Source organism: Mus pahari, chromosome 15 (genome assembly GCF_900095145.1).
Source record: "Mus pahari chromosome 15, PAHARI_EIJ_v1.1, whole genome shotgun sequence".
NCBI classification, from domain to species: Eukaryota; Metazoa; Chordata; class Mammalia; order Rodentia; family Muridae; genus Mus; species Mus pahari.
The window spans coordinates 64,008,031-64,029,464 of record NC_034604.1 but is presented as its reverse complement, the minus strand read 5'-3'; the positions used below and the strand labels follow the sequence as shown (position 1 = coordinate 64,029,464).

Sequence of the window (21,434 nt, the reverse complement as noted above, 5' to 3'; positions counted from 1 at the left end):
GATGGCCATTTTGACTATGTTAGTCCTGCCAATCCATGAGCATGGGAGATCTTTCCATCTTCTGAGATCTTCTTCAATTTCTTTCTTTAGCGATTTGAAGTTCTTATCATAGAAATCTTTCACTTCCTTAGTTAGAGTCACACTCCTGCACCTTTCACGCCAGAGGAGAGCTGGTAAGAGAGCCTGTGCTTCTATTTTTAACGGTATTGGATTGCTTTATCTACTGAGTTAGATGTGGAGCCCATGGTGGCTAGGATCTTTCCTCCTGCGTGTCTTGTCTCCTACTCTTCTAGCTAGCAGGGACTGCATGAGTATGATGATAGGCCACACAGTAGTGTGCGACACGTGGTGGACTGCTCTCTGTAGATACTTGACACTGGAAACGCAAGGTCAGAGGTGCCAGGCAGGTTTGCAGGTTTGTGTGGCACTCGCTCCAGGGGAAGTGCAGCAGTGAGTGTACGGCGTCGGACTCCTGAGCTCTGCTCTTCCCTCGTGTTGTAGAACGTGAAGGACACCCGCAAGGAAGACTCTCACAAGGAGAAAGAAGCAAACTGGGATTGTCTACCAAGTAGAAAAATGGAAAGCACGAGAACGGGGGTGTCTCCATTGGATGCCACCTGTCTTCCTAAAGAAAAAGACACGAGTGACTTGCCACTCCAGTCACTGCCAGAGGGTGTTGATCAAGAAGTCTTTAAGCAACTTCCAGCAGATATTCAAGAAGAAATCCTTTCTGGAAAATCTAGAGAAAATCTAAAAGGGAAAGGAAGTTTAAGTTGTCCATTGCATGCCTCTAGAGGAGTATTGTCTTTCTTTTCTACAAAGCAGATGCAAGCTGGTTGCTTAAGCCCCAGAGATGCTACGTTCACTAGCAAGCCGGTGTCTCCCTGTGAGCCTGGAACATCAGGACTGAGCCCCAGTAGCTCCTCCCATCCATCGTGCGGAAAGGACTGTTCCTATTACATAGACAGTCAGTTAAAGGATGAGTGTATGAGTCAAGGTCCTACTGAGTCTCAGGGCTTCCACTTTTCCAGCACAAACCCTGCTGTTTCTGGCTTTCATTCCTTTCCAAATCTGCACACTGAACAGCTTTTCTCCACACACCGCGCTGCCGACAGCCACAAGGAGACAGCCACCACCTCTCACCAGGGACTAGAAAGTCACCAGGGACTAGAAAGCCGGGAGCTGGATTCTGTGCAAGAAAAGCTTCCTTTCCCACCGGACATTGATCCACAAGTTTTCTTTGAGCTTCCAGAAGAGGTCCAAAAGGAACTGATGGCGGAATGGGAGAGAGCCGGAGCAGCACGCCCCTCGGCACACAGATAAGTCCAGAAAGCCAGGAGTGCGCGTTCCCAGGTCGCGGGGCATAACCAAACAGTAATAGTCAATGGTGTGGAAATCCGATGTAAGATGTGATAGATACGGCAAAAGTGGGCACAGGAAGGAAATTCTAGTGCAAAGGGAAAATACCCATAATGTGGTAATGTAAAGAGAAGCTATCTCCCTATTATTTCTCCAGCTGTTTTATATCATTGTCAATAAAAGGAATATCATGGTCAACACTAGGCTCTCTGTAAGTTCTGAGACAGATGTTTTATGCCTGCATGCAAAATAGCAACTCACCACAGCATCATTATGCATAGGAAAGAACAGGCTTTGGTTTTGGTTTTGTTTGGGATTTTTGGTTGTTTGGTGTGTGTGTGTGTGTGTGTGTGTGTGTGTATGTGTACTGTGCAGTATGGCAGAGTCAGTCCATAACATCCAAGTAGGAAATTCTCTTGTCAGATTCAAAAGGTAAATACTTTAGTTAAATCACTACATACAATTTAACAAGTTGACTTAATTTTTGCTTTTGTTTCTAAACAAAGTAACATCCCAGTGTGTAACCCAGTCCAGCCACAGCTTTCTGATCTTTCTGCCTTAACCCCCTGAGTTTAGAGACTGCATCGGGATGCACCAATATGTCAACCTACTAACTGGTTTATGAAGATTTTGTGTGTTCAAGTGCACCTGTGTGAGTGTGAGTGTGAGTGTGTGTGTGTATGTGTGTGTGTGAGAGAGAGAGAGAGAAAGAGAGAGAGAGAGAGAGAGAGAGAGAGAGAGAGAGAGACTGACCATAGAAACCAGAAAGGGGCATGTAATCCCTTGAAGATGGAGGCACATGTGTTTGTAAGCCACCAAGTGTGGGTGCTAGGATCTGAACCCCAGTCCTCTGATAGAGCCCTGAACACTTAACCACCAGGCCGTCTTCCTCTAATAGAGCTGTAAGTACTCCTAACCACCAGGCCTCCATCTTCACCGTTGGATTTTTCAAAAGCAGTTACTGATTTCTCACACAGTGAGAACATACCACAATGCATTAGTGCATACTAGATGAATGAACATTGTGGCCTTTACCTTAACGATAATGACTGAGATAGGTTTTTATGTTGTAGAGCAGTGGCTCTCAACCTTCCTAGTGCTGCGACCTTTTAATTCAGCGCCTCATGTTGTGCTGGTCCCCAACTAAAATCATTTTTGTTGCTACTTCATAACTAATTTTGCTACTGTAATGAATTACATTGCAAATATCTGTGTTTTCTGATGGGTTTAGGGGACCCCTGTATTGAGAACTGATGTAGAGGATGGTGGTAGAAGGAATATTATTTGAAATTATTATGGAAATCATGGGCACCAGAAGTGCAAAGTGATGGGCCTTGTAGTGGCTATTCCTGGTTGTCAACTTGACTATATTTGAAATGAACTACAATCCAGAATTGGAAGGCTCACCAGTGAACCTAATCTGGAGGCTGGGAGATAGAAGTTTCTGATCTGGATCTTGGTATGGAGATCTTGAGACACAGTGGTGGTTGAATCTAGAAGATTAAGACAGGGAGATCTTCAAGTTCAAGGTCATCTGGGATTAAAGGTGTGGTGGCACACACCTTTAATCTGGGCTACACCTTCTGCTNGAGACCATATAAGGACATTGGAAGAAGGGAGTCTGGTTCTCGCTCTTTTGCCTGCTTGCCGTGTGGGACTCAGCAACTGCTAGATCCTTGGACTTCCATTCACAGCTACTACTGAACCATTGTTGGGAATTGGACTGCAGACTGTAAGTCATCAATAAATTCCTTTACTATATAGAGCATATCCGTAAGTTCTGTGACTCTAGAGAACCCTGACTAATTCAGGCCTATAGTAGTACTCTTAGCACTATTAACAAAGTCCATTTCTGCCTAGGCAATCAGTCTGTGGTCTAGAAGCAGTGGGTGGTGATGCTCTGCTGTTTTTTACCTCCTGCATATTTGGACAGGAGCCTAGGGTATGTCAGAAACACAAACCATTACTAGTTGGTCCTGTGATTACTTTACCTTTCCCTTTTTCTGGCCAAAGTATGATTTATGATTGAGGATATCTCATTTTGTAAGGAAATTTCTAGAATACCGAAGTATCCCTCAGCACTAATTTAGAGGGGTCATCTTGTGGCTGTAATTTTTATAAATACAGTCTAGAGAGTTAAATATAAATGTAGCTTAAAAATACTTTCTTCCAGGTCAGAAATTTTGACTGGGCTATAGATTTCTTACAGTTTAACTACGAAATCTGAAATGTATGTGTTTGTTAGCAGTGTCTCATGTAGTTTATGTTGCCCTCGAACTCACTATTGTACCTGAAGAGGACCCTTAACTAATCTGTTTTCATTTTCTAAATTCAGGCATGTACTAATTTACCCAGTAGTTTGAGATTAAATAAAATTATTTGTGCTCAAGATATCCAGAATTGTGAACCAAACAACTATTTAGAACTACTATAATACTAACTCATAAAAGGAGTTTCTTAGTTTGGGTGTTACTGCTGTGAACTGACACCATGACCAAGGCAACTCTTATAAAGGATAACATTTAATTGGGGTTGACTTACAGGTTCAGATGTTCAGTCCATTATCATCAAGGTGAGAGCATGGCAGCATCCAGACATGTAAGATGTGAGAAGAGGTGAGAGTTCTACATCTTGTCCCAAAGACAGAGAAGACTGCCTTCCAGGCAGCTAGGATGAGGGTCTTAAAGCCCACACCCACAGTGATACACTTCTGTCAACAAGGGCACACCTCCTAATAGTGCCACTCCCTGAGCCAAGTATATTTAAACCACCACAAAGAGTATTTCAGTTTGGCCATTAAAAATTGTTTTGTTAATTTAAAATATCATATGTTTTTCAGTGTGCATGCATATGTATCATACGCAAACCTAGTGCCCGTTGGGGCTCAGCATAGGCTGCCAGATTCTCAGGAGCGGGAGTTAAAGACAACAGTATGCTCCAAGAACAAGTGCTGTACCTGCTGAGGTATCGCTCCTGCCCAGCACTTTCATTCTAATTTGGTATACTGGGGTAGCTACTGGAGTAACATGCAGTCTAGAGTGATGTCATCCCATATGTTTGGGATACAGGGACACCGAGAGATCACATCTTCAAATGAAAACAGGTCAAAGGACCACAAGTCCCCTGAGGCCATGCCTCCTTGACGTCCTCCAACAGTGCTACCAGCTGGTGGCTGAGTGTTCAGATGTCTCAGCCTGTGGGGGACCTTTCTAATTCTAACCACTACAGCTGATAGTGGAGACAAAATGGTTCCTGGGGCTTGTTACCTTCCAGCCTAGTTGAGAAATACGAGCTGTGGTTTCAAGGGAACCCACAGAGAGTGTTAGAGGGTGACACCTGGGGCCCTCTTCTGGCCTGGTTGTGCAGGTGCACCCACCCTGAACACGTGCCAGTGCACTCAAAGACATATACACAAAACTTCTCTAAAAAATGTTTTGTGAATGACGAATGAGTAACAGGTCCAGGAATAGGGTCAAGTCACCTTGAATGACATGTTCCCGGTGGAAGTGGTTGTGTGGACGTTTACAGGCACAAATCTATGTATTTAGTAATTACTTGACAGGGTCATCAAGTTAGTTGACTTCAAAGCCTGTGTTATCTGGAGGTTTCAGATACCACAGCATTCTTAGCCTTTGGATCGAATTAGAGTTGTTCTGAGCATAGGAAAATATTAGGAAAAAATGTATTTGTCATGACATTGTTAGATACAAAAGTTAAGGTAATTGTCCAGTAAAGGCCTAAAATGATTCAAGACAATTTTGGCTGTCACCTTCGATGATGTTCTTGTCAGCTATGGCCAGGTAGTCTGCAAGACTTCCTGCAGAATTTTTTTTTTTTTTAGAGAACTTCAATCTACTCTTTTGATTGTCTTTTATTTTGGTCTCCTCTTACGATTTTTCTTTGGTTCTTCATATTTACCGTAATATTTGGAACTGTGAATGTCTTTTTCTTACTGGTGTAAGATGGCTTTCCCATATTGTTCAATTCATTTTCTGCAGAATTTGTGCTAGCTTTTTTTTTTTTTTTTTTTTTTTTTCTGAGACAGGGTTTCTCTGTGTAGCTCTGGCTGTCCTGGAACTCAGAAATCTGCCTGCCTCTGCCTCCTGAGTGCTGGGATTAAAGGCGTGCGCCACCACGCCCGTCTGTGCTAGCTTTTTAAAAAATGCCTTTTCTAGGCATATTCACCATGTAGCCCATGGACCCATGAGTCCCAGAATAGCTTTGAATGTGGTCCAGCACATTTGTCAATGACATTGTCATGGTGCTGTGTCAGAAGGTTGGACAGGCATGCCAACATTCTGACTTCCCAAGTGACAGGCTTCCAAGCGGCGTCTCATGGTTTCCTGTCCTTGTGTTTCTCTTCCGTTCGTCTGGCTGATTTCATCACGTCCGATTAGCCACTTTTCAGGGGCATCCTGTTTGCTACATAACATGCTAATGATGGTTTTATTTCCAACAATAATTCATTTTCCATATTTCTATTCACTGTCCTGCCTTGTAAGTTCATTTCTATTAAAAATGAATACTGTCTGTCTATTCATTCTATTTCAGATCGTCTAACTGTCTTGAACTTTTCCAAGCTTTAGTTTGTGGTATAGTTGCAGCAGCCCTCCCCCCAGCCCCTCCCCACTTGCCCCCTCCACCCCACAGGCATCTGGCTGAGAGCATTCTCAGTGTATCTCTGGTTAACTAACTTCCAAGTGCCCTGATTTCTCCCCAGCAGAAGTGAATTTATATCAAAGCGGGTATTGGGGGCCACTTAACCCGTACCCCACACTCTACCCTGCTTGACTGCAGGCTGGTGCTATGGAAGATACCCCTTCAGTGGGCGGCTACCACAAGGGACCCTGATCCTGCCTGAGCCTGACTCCTTCCTTCAGAGCCCCCCTCCCCCTGTGCCAACCTGTCTCTTCATGATGTTCAGGCCCCCATCGCTCTTCACAGAACGTTCATGCTGTCTAGTTCTGGTGCTGGGGCCCGAGTTGCATGGTGATGTTGTTGTCTGCCCATACCATTAGTAACTGACTCTTCTAACAAATTTCCTACCCCCAACAGTTTGTCTGAGTCCTCTTGAGTCCCACATCTGAGACCTAGTACACTTTGCAGCACATGTCCTGAACTGAATTTAGATTTGTATATATTAAAGCAATCTTGCATCCCTCGAGCAAAATCACGATCTTATTACTGTGTTTTAAAATTCCGGTTGTAATAATTTTCTTGAAAATTTTTGTATTTATTTCACATTTGAAATGTATGCTCAGTAGTTTCAGTAGTGTTTGTGAGCTGCCTGATAGGAGGAGTACTGGGAACTGAATTTAGTTCCTCTGCAAGAGCAGTGGACTCTCCTAACTGCTGAGCCACCTCTCCAGCCCCTGGAATTATTTCTGAGTACTCAATGATTCAGTGTTTGACATCTGGAGTGGCTTCCCTTTTTCATCACATGTTACTTATTTAGGTCTTTTGTTAGGCATTTGTCAGTCTTGACAATATCATAGAACCAGTTGTTGTATCTTCACAACAATGGATCATCATTTAGTCTTCTTTTGATCATTTTCTGTCCAGATCTTTATTTCTTGCCACCTACTGCTTTGTGGTTTGGATTATTTGTTTTTTTCTAGGACACTGGGGTGTTTATGTTGATTATTTGAGGTCTCTGATTTTTGTATGTAAATACAAATAGTAGTAAACTTTCTTCTTTCTTATAGATTAGGGTATCACTAAAGCTATATCTTAAATGTGGAAACAAGCTGTGGTTCCAGTGTTACTTGGTTTTCGGAACTTTCAAGTTTCATCCATAATTTTTCTTCAGTGATCATACTGTACATTCAAGAAAGTATTTTGCCTTTCAAAGTTTCTTGAGTTTCTAGGTTGGGACTGCACATTTGTTTACTTCTGCTTCCTGTGGAGGTAGAACTCTTCTCATTGAAGAGTTCTCTGGAAGGCTCAGTCCCTAGAAACACCCAATGAGGAATAGACTGCTTTGGCATCAGCGAGAGACAGGAATACACCAGAAATCAGCTACAGCTCACCAGAACACATGGCTGGGGACCATGCCTGGAGTTATGGTCAAGACTGAAGGGAGCAAAAGTCCTGCAGAGTGTGATAGTTAAACCCTGCTTAGAGCTACTTTGGAGAGAGTCAGTGAAATAAAGGAAGAAGACGATGAGGAGAAGCAGGAGAGGCTGGGGCAGATGGAGGAAACAGTAGAGCGGAGAATACTGTTATAGAAGGTCAGAGACTAGGGATTCAAGGGGATTTATTAATAGTGAGGATGTGTTTGCAATTCACATAAATATAAAACAGCAAATAAGGAAACGTAGCATTTTAAAAAAAACGCACTGATTCTGACCACCCGATTTCATCCATTTCCCACCACATCCAACCTTAGGCCAGTCTTGTCCAGAACAACTTGCACTGTGGCCTAGCCTGGTGAGTGCCCGATTCCAGATCTTTCCACGCTTCCCAGCTCCACCCTGAGGGCAAGTTTACATAGCACAAGACAGTGGGTGCCCTGCTAGCTGCTAAAGGAGGGACCTTCTTGAATTTTCAGATCTATGTTTTCAATCATCTGGATTTCAATCATTAAAAATACTTGTGAAATTTGTACACAGAAAGATGTACATGCATAAAATACAACTAAGTACTTTTTTTCGTTACTCTCAATTTATTTAAAAATTTTAGAAGCATGTGAAAGTATAACATGCACACCTGGTATATTTGAGGATACACAGAAATATAATCGAAACCATTTCCAGTTATCGAGGTTGGTAAGAGAATGCCTGAGGATTGTCATGAATATTCAGGAATTCAACAGTTCATTACTTGAGGGAGGTTCCTGTAACATCATGTAGCGTAGAAATAGAGGTCCTTTCTGGAACGGTTACAGGAAAAGCAAAGTGATGACGCTTTTCTCTGAGCAACTTGACATTTTTGTTGTTGTTGTTGTTTTTCGAGACAGGGTTTCTCTGTATAGTTCTGGCTGTCCTGGAACTCACTTTGTAGACCAGGCTGGCCTCGAACTCAGAAATCCACCTGCCTCTGCCTCTTGAGTGCTGGGATTAAAAGCATGCACCACCACGCCCAGCGCAACTTGACATTTTTAAAACACTGAGACTTTACAAGTACGGACCTCCTGAAGAACGAAGATGTAGTTTAGTGCAATGAGGAACTGTAATTGGGCAACTAAGTGCTTATTAGCAACAGGTGTGTAGTGAAGCAAGCAATAAGGTCCAGAAGTTTTAAATTTCCAATTAGCAGTTATATAGCGTGCACAAATGTAAAGAGAATGAATGTATCACATTAAGTGTATGCATTAGGATATATATGTATCAAATGTGCTACTCATGTAGATAGTACAGAAATTAAAAATGTGGTCATTTTACAATAGCCATTTATTTTAAGTTACAAAAGTAACTGGAAGAACATTCAGCATGTGCCTGATTTATCTAAAAACCAGTGGTTGCCTAATAATAGAGATGAAGTGTTTGAGATGTTAGTCAGTAGAATACTTTTCCTTAGCTTGGCTAGAATGTAGAATTGTAGTTTGCCTTTGTGTGGGATGGGAACAGCAGTGCTGGGATGTTGCCTAGGGCCTCATGCATGGCTAATAAGTACTCTAGCCCTACGTATCGCTCCAGCCTAGGTTCACTCTGGTGATTTCATATCCTTTACCCGGGTAATGTCCTTGTGCAGTATCGGAGTTACTGAGATACCCGTGTTAGCCCTGCTGTTAAGCTAATTCCATATTTGGTTTAGGGAGCTGAGTAACCAAACGCCTGCTTCAGCATCCTTAGTGGGATCATGTGACTCTGTGCATGCCCTTGTCCTGTGGTCACGAAAGCTTCCCCTTTTACCTCGTAGTGATTCCAGTCTCAGTAACAAATAGTGTTGTCCGCTTGGATATTTTCATTCCAAAATGTTCATTTCTAGATACGGGTAAGCATCTAAACTAGTATGTGGCCATGTTTGGTGAGGATTCACTTCTTGTTAAAGTCCATCAAACTATAAACTTCATTTTTATTGCAAAAATTGAAATGATGAATGTGAAATTAATTTTATGTAAAAAAAAAAAAACAGCTTCCAAAGGATTGGCATTGGCAGTTTATCAAAATATTCAGAGAATATAGCATATGGGTCATTTTATAATGGAGCAAAGGTTTTTGGGGAGAGGGAGATCTGAAAGTAATTGCTATAAAAGTTGGTACCTAAAAATGCTGTGGTGTCCCACAGAAATATGGAGTCTATGGTCTTAGGCCTCTGAGTAACAAGGGGCTGAGGAAACTGTTAGTAAAATTTGCAATATTGTTGAGAAAGTTGACCAAGCTATGTACAAAATGTGGAGAGCGCCACCTGGTGGCATTTGACTACACAGGATGAAGGTATCAAAGACTTGTTTTTTGTTTTTTGAATTCACTTTACATCCTGCTCACTGCCCCCCTCCTGGTAACCCCCTCCCACAATCCTTCCCCCATTTTCCCTCCCCTTCTCTGAACGATTGGGTGACCCTTGGGCATCTCCCCACCCTGGCACATCAAGTCTTTGCCAGGTGCTTCCTCTCCCACTGAAGCCAGACAGGGCAACTGGCTAGAAGAACAGATCCCACAGACAGGCGATAGCTTTTGGGATAGTCCCTGATCCAGGTGTTGGGGACCCAAGTGAAGACCAAGCCACCCAGCAGCTGACTTGGACAGATGCAGAGACCAACAGCAATGGAGCTTGGGGACTCTTACGGAAGAATAGAAGGAAGGATTGAGGGCCAAAGAGGAGGGGAACTCGTCAGCACGACCAACAGAGTTAACTAACCTGCACCCTTGGGGCCCTCAGAGACGGAACCACCAACCAAAAAGCATTCATACACAGGCTGGACCTTGGCTTGTTTCTTTTAAGAGCTCTGCTTTCCCCAGTTTACAGTGTCATCTTATTTATTTTTTGTTAATTTTTTTTATATCCCTCACTTAAGTCCTCCCAGATCCTCCCCACCCATCCTTAAACTGCAAATTTCCATTCCATGTGGGGTCACATGACTGAAATTGTGTGGAGTCACTAATTTGGCAATAGTAAGAAGTTTCAGGATGTGTAATCTCACACACACACACACACACACACACACACACACACACACACACACACACTTAGCCATGAAAAGCATCACTGACGCCCTGGCTTGTGTTGACTAGAAGGGCTCATCTACTACACTTGGCTCTGAAGACAACAGGAGCATGCCATAATGCCGGATCCTGATTTCCTCACTCAGCTCTGTGCTGTTTAATCAGGAGTTTCTGAATGTTGTTTTTTTTTCCTTGTGGTTTTATTTCATTGTGCTCAAAAAACAAGGACTTACTTTCCCTATGTTAAGATTTGCTCTCTCTCTCTCTCTCTCTCTCTCTCTCTCTCTCTCTCTCTGTGTGTGTGTGTGTGTGTGTGTGTGTGTGTGTGTGTGAGAGAGAGAGAGAGANTGTGTGTGTGTGTGTGTGTGTGTGTGTGTGTGTGAGAGAGAGAGAGAGAGAGAGAGAGAGAGAGAGAGAGAGAGCTGTTCTGCAGAGATCTTCAAATTCATTTGGTCTATCACACCATTTCATTCAGGACCCCCCATCCCATTTTTCTTGCCTGGATGAGAGTGGAGTACTGAAGTCACAAACTAGTGCTGTGCTGGGATTAATCTTATCTCTAAGAATATTTGTTTTATGAAGTTAGGTACGCCTGAGTTCTATGCCTGTTTGGAACTGCCATGTGCTTCTGATGGGTTCTTGGCTAAGTCATTATGAAGTGACTTTTATCTTTTTTTGATTAAAGTCACTCTTGTCAGCAATTAAAGCAGTGATTATTTCCTAGTGCTACATCACCTGGAACACGTTGTCCCATCCTCTCCCTCTGGTTGAACGAGATGTCACCCCTACATACTCCCAGGCATCTGAATATTCACTCCCTATTAGGGACACTGTGTCCCTGATGAAGTATGTCACTTGGGATGGGACTTAAGTTTAAAAGCCTGTGCTTTTCCTAGTGAGCCCCTGCTTGCATGCTGTTGGTGCAGGATGTGAGCTCACTGCTGCTGTGCCAGCCAACCATGTTCTGCCTGCTCTGCTGCTTCCCCACTGTGGTGGCGATGGTCTCAGAACTGGAAGCCCAAAGTAAACCCTCCTTTCTATTCGGTGCTTTCTATATGGTGCTTTCTATATGGTGCTTTCTATGCGGTGCTTTGGTTGTGGTATTTTCAAACTGATAGAACAATAACCAGTGAGGTAGCATCTCTGTTTTATGATGAGGTATGTCTCTTAGAACAGAAACAAGATCCTGCACTTGACCCATTATACCAGGGCCTTTTCACTGCAAAATTGGGACCAATGATATTTAGAGCTATTACTGAAGTGTGTATTATTTCCTCTCATTTTGTTGACTTTGTAGTGTTTGGTGGTTTCTTATCCTCTCACTTCCCCAGTAATTGAGGAGTGGTTTGTTTCTCTCTGTTGAGATGCTTGTCTTTCCTGATACCCCTGGTTGGAGGCTGAGAGCTGCCAGTGCTCACTTCTCCAGTGGAGCAGCCTTGAGCTGATGCAGGCTGAGGGCTGTGGGAGTGGGAGTGGGAATGTTTTTCCCTTCTGCCTGAAATGTGACCCAGTTTCTCTGTGTGACAACGCTCAATCCTATCACTGTTTTAAAACTTTGTGCCATTCTGGTAAGTGTGCTGACACCTCAACTTGAATGTTACTTGAATTTACCTAATGGCTAATGTTGCGTAATTTCTTTCTTTCTTTCTTTCTCTTTTTCTTTCTTTCTTTCTTTCTTTCTTTCTTTCTTTCTTTCTTTCTTTCTTTCTTTCTTTCTTTTTTTGAGTTTGTTTTTAATTACAGATTCCCTTTTGGTGCATTGGCTTTACCTACTTTTTAACTGGATTGCTTTATATCATATATTTTGAAAGCTCCTTTGTATATTTTAGGTGAGAGTTCTTTGTCAGAAAGGTCTTGCACATATTTCCCCACCTATCTTTTCCTCTTCTTCCCAGGGACTCACACTTCGGACTCACAGACCACAGGCACACTTTTGTGATCACTTTTCCTTTGTAACAATTGTGCTCGGCTGTAGGTTATGGGTAGTTTCTAGGGTGTCATGTCTGTGTGTTCAAGTTCTATTGTTAGTTCATTACTACAGGTGGTTGTTAGGAATGGCACATGATTAGGTGAGGCCCTCTTGCTATCCAAGTGCTCCAGGATCATTTGTTGGGCAGGTGTCTGTCCTCTGCTGGAGTGCCTCTGACTCTCTGTCAGTATGAAGTACGATTCCACATGTCTTTTGCTTTCTGCAGGGTCCCGGATCCTACATAAGGGTCCCTTTAAGAAGGCAGCATCACTGTCGGCTGTAATTAGTGTAAGGGTGGGTGGTGTTATCTCCTTAGAGAGCAGAGCACTGATGGACCCTCCTGTATGTGGCAGTTCAGCTCCATGTCTGCCCTTGCTGATCCCTTCAGGGTGGCGGTGGACAGTGACTTGCAGTGACGGAAGCAGAGTGACACCAGGCCTGTGACTTGCCACCTTGCTCCTCCTCATTGATGCACAGGGGAGTATGTCTTCAGATAAACATCACTGGCTGTTTACTGGAGTGGAACTCTGACTGTTTTCTGGTGCTAAAGATGGAATCCAGGCTCTTTAAACGTTAGGCAATTATTCTACCACTAAGCTGTACTCTGAGTTCCCTAGTGGAAATCTTTGAATTTTTATGTTCACCTTCTCAATTTAAGCAGTAGATGAAAATAATTTAAAATATATACTATAACTCATTATTTATTTATTTATTATTTATTGACATAGGGTCTCTCCGAGTAGCTCAGGCTAGTGTCATTGTGCTGGTCCTATTTTAGCTTCTTCAGTGCAGGGATGACAGGTGCTTACCGTCACTGGCAGATGAATATTTAATTAAGTTTTAATTAATGCTAACTACTAACTGTATCTTCTTCTTTATGATCCGAATGCAGAGCATGCTCAGATGGTCAAAGTGTATTAATGGCACATTATTTAATGTTATGTTAGCTTAAAAACTATATTTAATTGAGTTTTTTTGTACAGTGAAGTTCTTATTTGGACAAAATATTTTAAGTACTCTGTACCAGGTTAATGCCTAGAGAAGTTGAACAGATTTATTCACATTGACTTAGGAGTAATCTGCAGTAACAAACTACACTTACTAGTAGTTTGTGCTGTCTGAAATCTCTATGGTTTAATGGCAGAATGGCTTCCTTTCTTTTTGTGTACAGATGAGTGACTACTGTGACGTGCACGTATGGGTGGAGTTTTGTAAGTCTTTATGCCATCTTTCACATTGAGGAAGAAGCTTACTAAGTTGGAAGGCATAGACTTTTCAATTACCGATGCAGGCAATTTTCCTTTCATCTCTGTCTGGACAAACATCACTAGCTTGGAATATGCTGGGTTTCTGAAAGTGAATGAAGAGGTACAAAGGATAAAGCAGCCTTCATCAGATCTCATGAGATGGCAAGTTTACAGAGGGCAAGATTCTTAATTCAAGTCCCTTTGGCAGTTTCTACAGTGCATATGACAAGACAGTTAACTCAAGGAGGGAAACGGAGAGTGGCCTGAGGTCAAATCCTTATAAACATTAAGTACTCAGAGTATATATAGAAGTTTTACATCCTTATACAATATTAAGTAGTCACAATGTACATTGAAATTATAGTTTAAGTACCTCCTCCTTTTGTTATTTGATCCTTTGAGCAGTTACACAACCCTCAGAATACAGCAGACCTTTGCTTTTCTCTGGACACCTGCTCTGGTCATGTTTATGTAGCATTTATAAACTTTATGCAGTGCTGTTCTATATGGAAATTATGTATTTAATAAGAAATATAGTATCTGCCTCTTAAACAGGGAAATAAAGTTATCTAATATGTTCTTGCTACATATGCAGTTTTTAGGGAACTATATTTAATTTTCCCTTTTATTATAGACAAAGATTCTTTTTTCATACAAGTCCTGATTCTATTTTCCACTTTCTCTACTCTGCCCAGTGCCCCCCACTTCCTCTCCCATTTTAATCTATTCCCTTTTATGTTTTCATGAGCAAAGAACAGGTTTCTTGGGAACAACGAAATATAAGAAAACAAAATAAATTAGGAACACAGGACTAAAACTACAAACACATTTTTTCTCTTATAAATTTATACTTTACCATCCCAAATTTTATGTTCACTTTATATATCAATATTGATTTAATAAGAAATAACTTAGCATAAATTAGAATTAATAAATATGTGAGATGATATATATGCATCTATGCATATACTCCACTTCAATGCAATGTGTACTTTTACTGAGCCTATTTAAATTATCATTTTATCTTTTGACCACCTGTTGGCAGCACCTCCACTCTGACTTTGGCAGTTTTTATCTGGATATTCCTATTGGATGTCTCGTTCTGTGGATATTTTATAAAGCAGGTGAACCCATGGAAATAATTCCCTCAGGATAAAATACTCATGGTTTAGAAATGCGGGTTGTATTTTCAGGGAATTTTATTTTATTTTTTAATTACAATTTTTATTTTGTTTTATAACCTTATGAAAATAAGGAGTACTGTATCTCTATCATTTCTACTTATCATTATCTATCCCTGTCTAGCTCCTCTGATGTTCTCCCCGCTCCCACCACTTCTCAAATGCATGACCTCTTCTTTGATTATTACATGCACGCACACACATACAGCCTATGTACACTTGGGGCTTTTCATATATGCATGTTAAAAAATCCTTTACGGTGGAGAGATATAAACATCACGGGAGGATTCGCTATGGGAAAACATTTGTGTGTTTCATTATGCCTAAAAACTTCAAATATAATTTTATTCTTTTTTTGTTTTGTTTTTTGTTTTTTTGTTTTTTGTTTTTCGAGACAGGGGTTTCTCTATGTAGCCCTGGCTGTCCTAGAGCTCTCTGTAGACCAGGCTGGCCTTGAACTTGGAAATCCACCTGCCTCTGACTCCCAAGTGCTGGAATTAAAGGCATGCGCCACCACTTCCCGGCCTATTTTTATTATTGTATTTAAGACAAAAATATTAAAAAGTTATTTTAAAATTGCTCTTAGGGGCAGTTTTTCTCTTCCAATAAAATATATTAGTACATATTTCTATTGGTGAGTGAAGTAAATCATATGTTGAAGTTAAAAATCTTGTTAAAATAAACAAAAATAATACTTACTCTTTCAGAGGTGAACACACATAGCCGGAGGGATGATTAATGCCACGGATATAATGCGAAGTTGGAGCAAACCCTGGGAAGTCCACACTTTTAGCTGTGATTTAAAAAGTTGAAGTGAGACACAATCACAAAGACAAAAAAATTATTTCTAGAAACATAATTTTAAGATATATGATAGCATTTGGTTTCAATGTTAATACTGGTTTCACAGTGCACATAAATCTGTATTAGTATTCCTAAAGATGCTTGTATATTTTTATACAAGGAAAACTCTTTAAAGGTACCATTTTATTACTTCTGAGATTTGAAACAAAAGAACCAAGGATAGAGAGGCTGTATTATTGAGTCAGGGGCTCACTGACTGTGGTTAATACTTTTATTCCCCACAAAATAGCTGTCTACTGAGACACATTAAATGCCCTCTTCTCTTAATTCCATGTGCTAATTTCATAGGGTAATTAAAGCTTAGGAGGATTTGCCTTGGTAATTAATTATGCTGCAAGATATATATGCTGCAGTGAAAAGAGGGAGGTGGTTGTGGTTATGGTGATGATAATTATATATTTTCTAAAATAGTTTGAGAGAATATGTCAGACCGGAGGATATAGATTTTTCTAAAGGACTATAGCAAAGTCTAGGCGATAGGCACAGTGAAGCCCAGGTGCAGAGGGCGATGTGGTTGGATGAATAGTTCATTTTTGAACCACTTTCTAAACAGAAACTCGTATACTGGCATGATGGTATTGCCCGGAGTGCTAATAAGGTAGTTTTCCTTTTAAAATTCTATTTCCTTAAAAAAAATCTTAACAATTTACCAAAAAGTATGACTCTTTAGTGGGGCATGACTTTGAAAACCAGAAAGACAGGACTTTAATATCTAGTATCTTATTAGATATGTCAATCAATGTTTTCACGGCTTAATTTCTGGAACGTCAGCTTTACCCCCAGTGAGACCACATACAGAGTATCTAGCTCAAAGCAAGGTGCAGAGTGAGCTTTAAAAACACTAACAAAACTATTCGTTGAAAATGTATTCACTGGAATTTTCTTACAGAAACGTTAGCTTTGTTGCTTAAATATGAATGGTTATTTCTACTTGCTAGTTTAAGCTTATATCATGCTTTATTATTTTTTAGACAGGGTCTCAATATGTAGTCCTGGTTGGCTTGGAACTCACTATGTAGACAACACTGGCCTCAAGTTCGTAGAGATCCACCTGCCCTGCCTCCTAAGTGCTGGGATGGGAGCCATGCTCAATCACACCTGACCTGACATATTCTCCCTTCTTTACGTATTTTGCTATGCTGGGGTGGAGCCTAGAGCCTCATGCGGCTGTGACAGAGCGGCTGTGACCGAGTGGCTGTGACAGAGTGGCTGTGACAGAGCGGCTGTGACAGCTGTCACTGAGCTGAAACCACAGCCGCTATTTTACCTCCTTTCCGACTTAGCGATAAAAGTCTCAAATGGCTTGCTTTCAAAATATGGAAAATTATAGATCTACAATTCTGGAAAGGCAAAGATGTATACAGTAGGCTCTGAAAGCATTCTATATACTATAACTCTGAAAACAATGGTTAAGATATGTATACACTGAGAACATCCATCTTTAGTGGTCTGCTGTGAGACCCAGAGAACTGGCTTTGAGTTACAGGGCTGAGAAGTGTTGTCCATGAAAGAGAATACTGACGTCATCTCATATTAAGATATTACATCCCCTGGGAAGTAATAACACAGCTTCACTGTCTATCCCTGAGTGACACACTGGAGAGGAAACATTCTGATAGAAATTATAAGATTAAGTCAAATTCAAGAGGAAAACTGGGGTCTTCACCAGTACCCTGCCAAAGTACTTGTAACACGGACTTAAGCTGTCAGGGTCTAGACTCTTCTGGTATGAGGTTTTGAGTCAGAAATACAAGTTAGCAAATGATGATCACTTGCATTTCTCAGAATCACATTATTGCAGAGCAGGGTAGGGTTATATCAAAACTTGCATTCCCTAGAAGAGATATAAACACACTTAAGGAATGACTCATCTAGCACTATTTATTCAATATTTTCATATTTTATACTTATTACTGTAAGAATTAATATAGATGTCTATTTTAAACAAGCCAAGTATAAAGCTATATATATATATATATATATGCTAGCTTTGTTGCATAGAATTACAAATGTACACACTGAAATTTTATCTCACAGTCATCTACCTCTATTTCATTCACAGTTCATACTGCAAAAGTGCAGGAGGAACTTTTCTAAACAGCACCTCATGGGGTAGGTCAAATACCTGGCCTGTGTATAGGACACAAATTTTTTGGTTGCACTGAATAAACAAATAAACAAAAATGAATTGTAATATAGTTTCTTCTAAACTATTAACACTATTAAAGGCAAAAAATTTTTTAATGATACATAATCATTCTAAAACATGGGCAAAATGTTTCCACTTACTACTGATAATGTCCATATTCCTTTCATTATGCTTGATGTGTACTAAGTCGATAAAGTCTCTAGGGGAAATTGAGCCCATGGCAAAACTTTGTGTAATGGTGTGGCATATAAGTGTGTCCTGCAACAAATCAAAACCATAAAGATTGCAAGAATTACTTAATGTGAATGATTTATTGTTCCCCAAAGAACTTCATCATGTATGTTTAGCCTGTCTTTAGAAAATAAAGATAAGGTTTTAAAAAAGTGTTAAGCCAGTATCACCAAGTCAGCCTGTACTTTTAGTGGTAAAGAACATTAGAGTCACAAATATGAGTGCAAAACATTCTGCAGAGAGTAAAAAGACCATTTACTTTATTTGTAGCTGTTCCATGAGAAGACAAGCCCTATGGTGAAATCATATGCACAGCTAGAATGTAGTTAGAACACAGGTTTTCTGATTTTTTCACACAGCCGTATATTGTCTATGTTAGGTAGGTAAAATAAATCTGAAAAAGACATTGATTTAGAACTTTATAGCATAAGTCCTAAAATTAAAGATCAGTGTTAAAACCATCCGATGAAACTGGATTTAGAATGGCTTAACTTCCAACTCTGTGCCTTCATGGAAGATCTCCCAGAATCCAGCAGCCACACACACTAAAAGGACCCAATCCCTTTCAATCATTTCAGCTCTCTGTTGGCCTGTGCTGCAAGACAGCCTTTTCCGGGGGAGACACCAATACTGGTCTGCTCATCCCAGAAAGGGAGCCCATGGCATTCCAATGTAAGGATACAGGAAAAGTCCAATTTGACGAACCAATGAGCTTTATTGGGGTTACTTCCAGGAATATGGGCGAGAGGCCACTTACTTACTGGAGCAGAAATAACTCAAAACAGCTAGCTGTACTACCAAAGCCACCCCAGCATGGGTAACAGCCATAAAGCTGTTAACCTAGAGCTTACTGCACAGCCTGCAGAGAGCTCAGAATTTTGAGAGTGTTCTTTCCAGGTAGCTCAGTTTATCCGAGTCTCTTCCAGGCAGCATAGCTGGTCCTTGTTTCTTAAAAGTAGTTGGGCAGTTCTCTGCGTGTTTATCTGAGTGACTCTCAGTAGCCTTTCCTAGTCACATACTTATGAGGAAGGAGGAGCCTAGTGAATCTGGTGAGTTTAAGGGACTTCCTGAAACTATTTTGAGTTGCTTAATTCACTTCCCTCTAGAATATCCTGTTGTTTCACTTCCTTGTAAAGATCTTGTCATAAAATATCACTTGCCATTTATATCCTATGTCTCAAGAAATTTCCATCCAAGATGGAGGAGTTTAACTTGGAGAAAACTGCTATAAAACACCTTAGTACCACACAAAAGCTTGTTTTCCACAGCCTCTGTTTAATCTATGCTCATGTTGCCCTGTGTACTCTGTCCTCTTCTCCTAGTCCATGATTCATGATGATATACCACTGTTTACCTCACTTGCCCACTGTATTATACATATGTTTCTAAGAGTAACAATTCTTCCCTCATCCATGGGCTGCACAACAGGCAGATAGCACCTCTGGAGGTGATATAATAAAAATATGAACAGAAAGGTGAAATAATGACCTTCAGAGGTACTAAGGAACACTGACTAGAAGGGACGGGAACTGGGAACAAATCCTAGTTCTTGTCACATAATTGCCCTAGGAGTCTTGGGCAAGTCACATGACCCCAGTCTGCTTTTTAAGTCTGTTAATGTCAAATGTAGCTTTTTTTTTTTTTTTCTACGAACTGGCAAGAAGAGCAGGCTTTTCTGAAGTGCTAACTGACCCTATGGTTGGTGCTACACAACAGTGATAGAAAAAGCCTCACAACTGTGGTTTTATTAGTGAGGTACATTGCTTCTTAAACTGACTGCTCAAATATCAAGATCACGGTATGATTTAATCTTATTTTATATTTTGAGAATAGGAACATAAGCACTCTACAGATACGATGGATCTATTTTTCAGGGATTCCCTACAGTCTCTTTTTCTCTCTAGGCTTTAAGATAAGTTTGATAGAAACAGGTAAAATTACAGAGGCCTAATTATGTAATGTGAGAAACATGCACGTAAGGTTTTGTTTTCTATTTTTATTTTTGCTTATTTTGAAGACTCGAAGAACCAAAGATCCAGTGATCTAGAAGTTTATACTCAGTTATCAAATCATGAAAATTAATCTTAACTTCCCCATTGCTGTATACTACTCCTTTTTATGTTAACATTAGCTAAAAACCTAGCAAAAGTATTTTTCCTCTTTGTTTTGCAGTGCCTGAGCCTGATGCATGACAGGCAAGAGCTGTGCTCTGAGCTACATCTCTACCCACCGTCCTAGAGCTCATTTTAGGAAAAGTTGCCATATGTAGCTTAGACTGGCCTAGATGCACCATGAACCCCAGCCACCAGAGCAAGTGCTCAGCCTCCCAGAGGACTTAGTGTTGGTTAGTTTTTTTAGTTTACATATGATAAATTCACCCATTTAAAATCCATAGTGTTACAGTTTTCTAAAATGTTTAGTTGTCTAACCTTCACCAAAATCCTGTGAGAACTCATCTTTCGTTTTTTTCTTCCTCCGTAGTCCAGCCTGTTGTCTCCATCTCTAGACTGTGTTTTCAGTTCTATAATTCCTCATGCTTGCCCTAGTGCAAACCACTCAAGACTCATTTAGATTGCTCTCATGGCTCTGTAACTATTCTCACCAATTTCATCCTCTTCAGTTGTGACTGAAAATTTTGTTGGCCATTCTAATCTAATTTAGCATCTGTGGTCTTTCAGATTCTGCTCCTCTGGATTTTAATGTTTCCATTGAAATGTCAGCTGTTATTCTTATAGAACTACCTTTGCATGTAATTTGAGTTTTCTCACTGTGTTGACTACACTTTTTTCCCTGCCCACTGTGTACTTAATGCTTTAATTGTAATACCATAAGGAATGTTTCCTTTCTGGTTCTACTTAATGTTCTATATGCCTCTTGGATTTGATAGCCATCTCTTTAGTTAAACTTGGGAAATTTTCTTCTATGATTTCACTAAGAGTATTTTCAAGGCTTTTGACATAGATTTCTCCTACTGTGCCCATGGTTTGAAGGAGACCTCAAACATTCCATTTACACTTAAATATTATTTTTCAACTGAGTGATTCAACTTTTCTACCTTATCCTCAGGCTCTGCTGTTCTGTCATCTGAATGATACAGTCTAGGCTTTTAATTGAGTTTTATTTGACTTTGAGACTTCACTTTTAGTCTCATATCTTCATGATTTGCTTTAATGTTTCTATATCTTTATTGAAATGTTTAATACTCTGAATTGACTTCTTTGTCGCAATAAGATGTTTGTTTTGCTAGAGAAAGTACCCAAGGAGTTGTAGGGGGCTGCAACCCTATAGGTGGAACAACAATATGAACTAACCAGTACCCCCTGAGCT

At 40.5% G+C, this 21,434-nt stretch overlaps 2 protein-coding genes across 7 annotated transcripts in view; one reads left to right on the top strand and one right to left on the bottom strand.

Annotated features, from left to right (window-relative positions):
• The window catches only part of Poli (DNA polymerase iota), a 29,932-nt gene extending 16,983 nt beyond the window's left edge, over positions 1 to 12,949 (top strand). For 4 of the 6 annotated variants that reach the window (XM_021214378.2, XM_029546839.1, XM_029546838.1 and 1 more), the window contains exon 10: positions 502 to 1,562. In XM_021214378.2, the coding sequence (XP_021070037.1) occupies positions 502 to 1,323 (822 nt within the window). In that variant the 3' untranslated portion in view covers positions 1,324 to 1,562. Of the gene's footprint in view, positions 1 to 501; positions 1,637 to 12,823 lie in introns of those variants that run through there. The other 2 variants (XM_029546841.1, XM_029546840.1) reach the window with 2 other exon arrangements.
• A 432-nt stretch (positions 12,950 to 13,381) lies between these two features.
• Stard6 (StAR related lipid transfer domain containing 6) overlaps positions 13,382 to 21,434 on the bottom strand; it is a 17,771-nt gene continuing 9,718 nt past the window's right edge. Inside the window, exons 7-9 of the mRNA XM_021214178.2 lie at positions 18,017 to 18,134; positions 15,563 to 15,656; positions 13,382 to 13,785 (exon numbers count right to left, since the gene is read on the bottom strand). Coding sequence (XP_021069837.1) covers positions 13,563 to 13,785; positions 15,563 to 15,656; positions 18,017 to 18,134 — 435 coding nt within the window. The 3' untranslated portion in view covers positions 13,382 to 13,562. The remainder of the gene's footprint in view (positions 13,786 to 15,562; positions 15,657 to 18,016; positions 18,135 to 21,434) is intronic.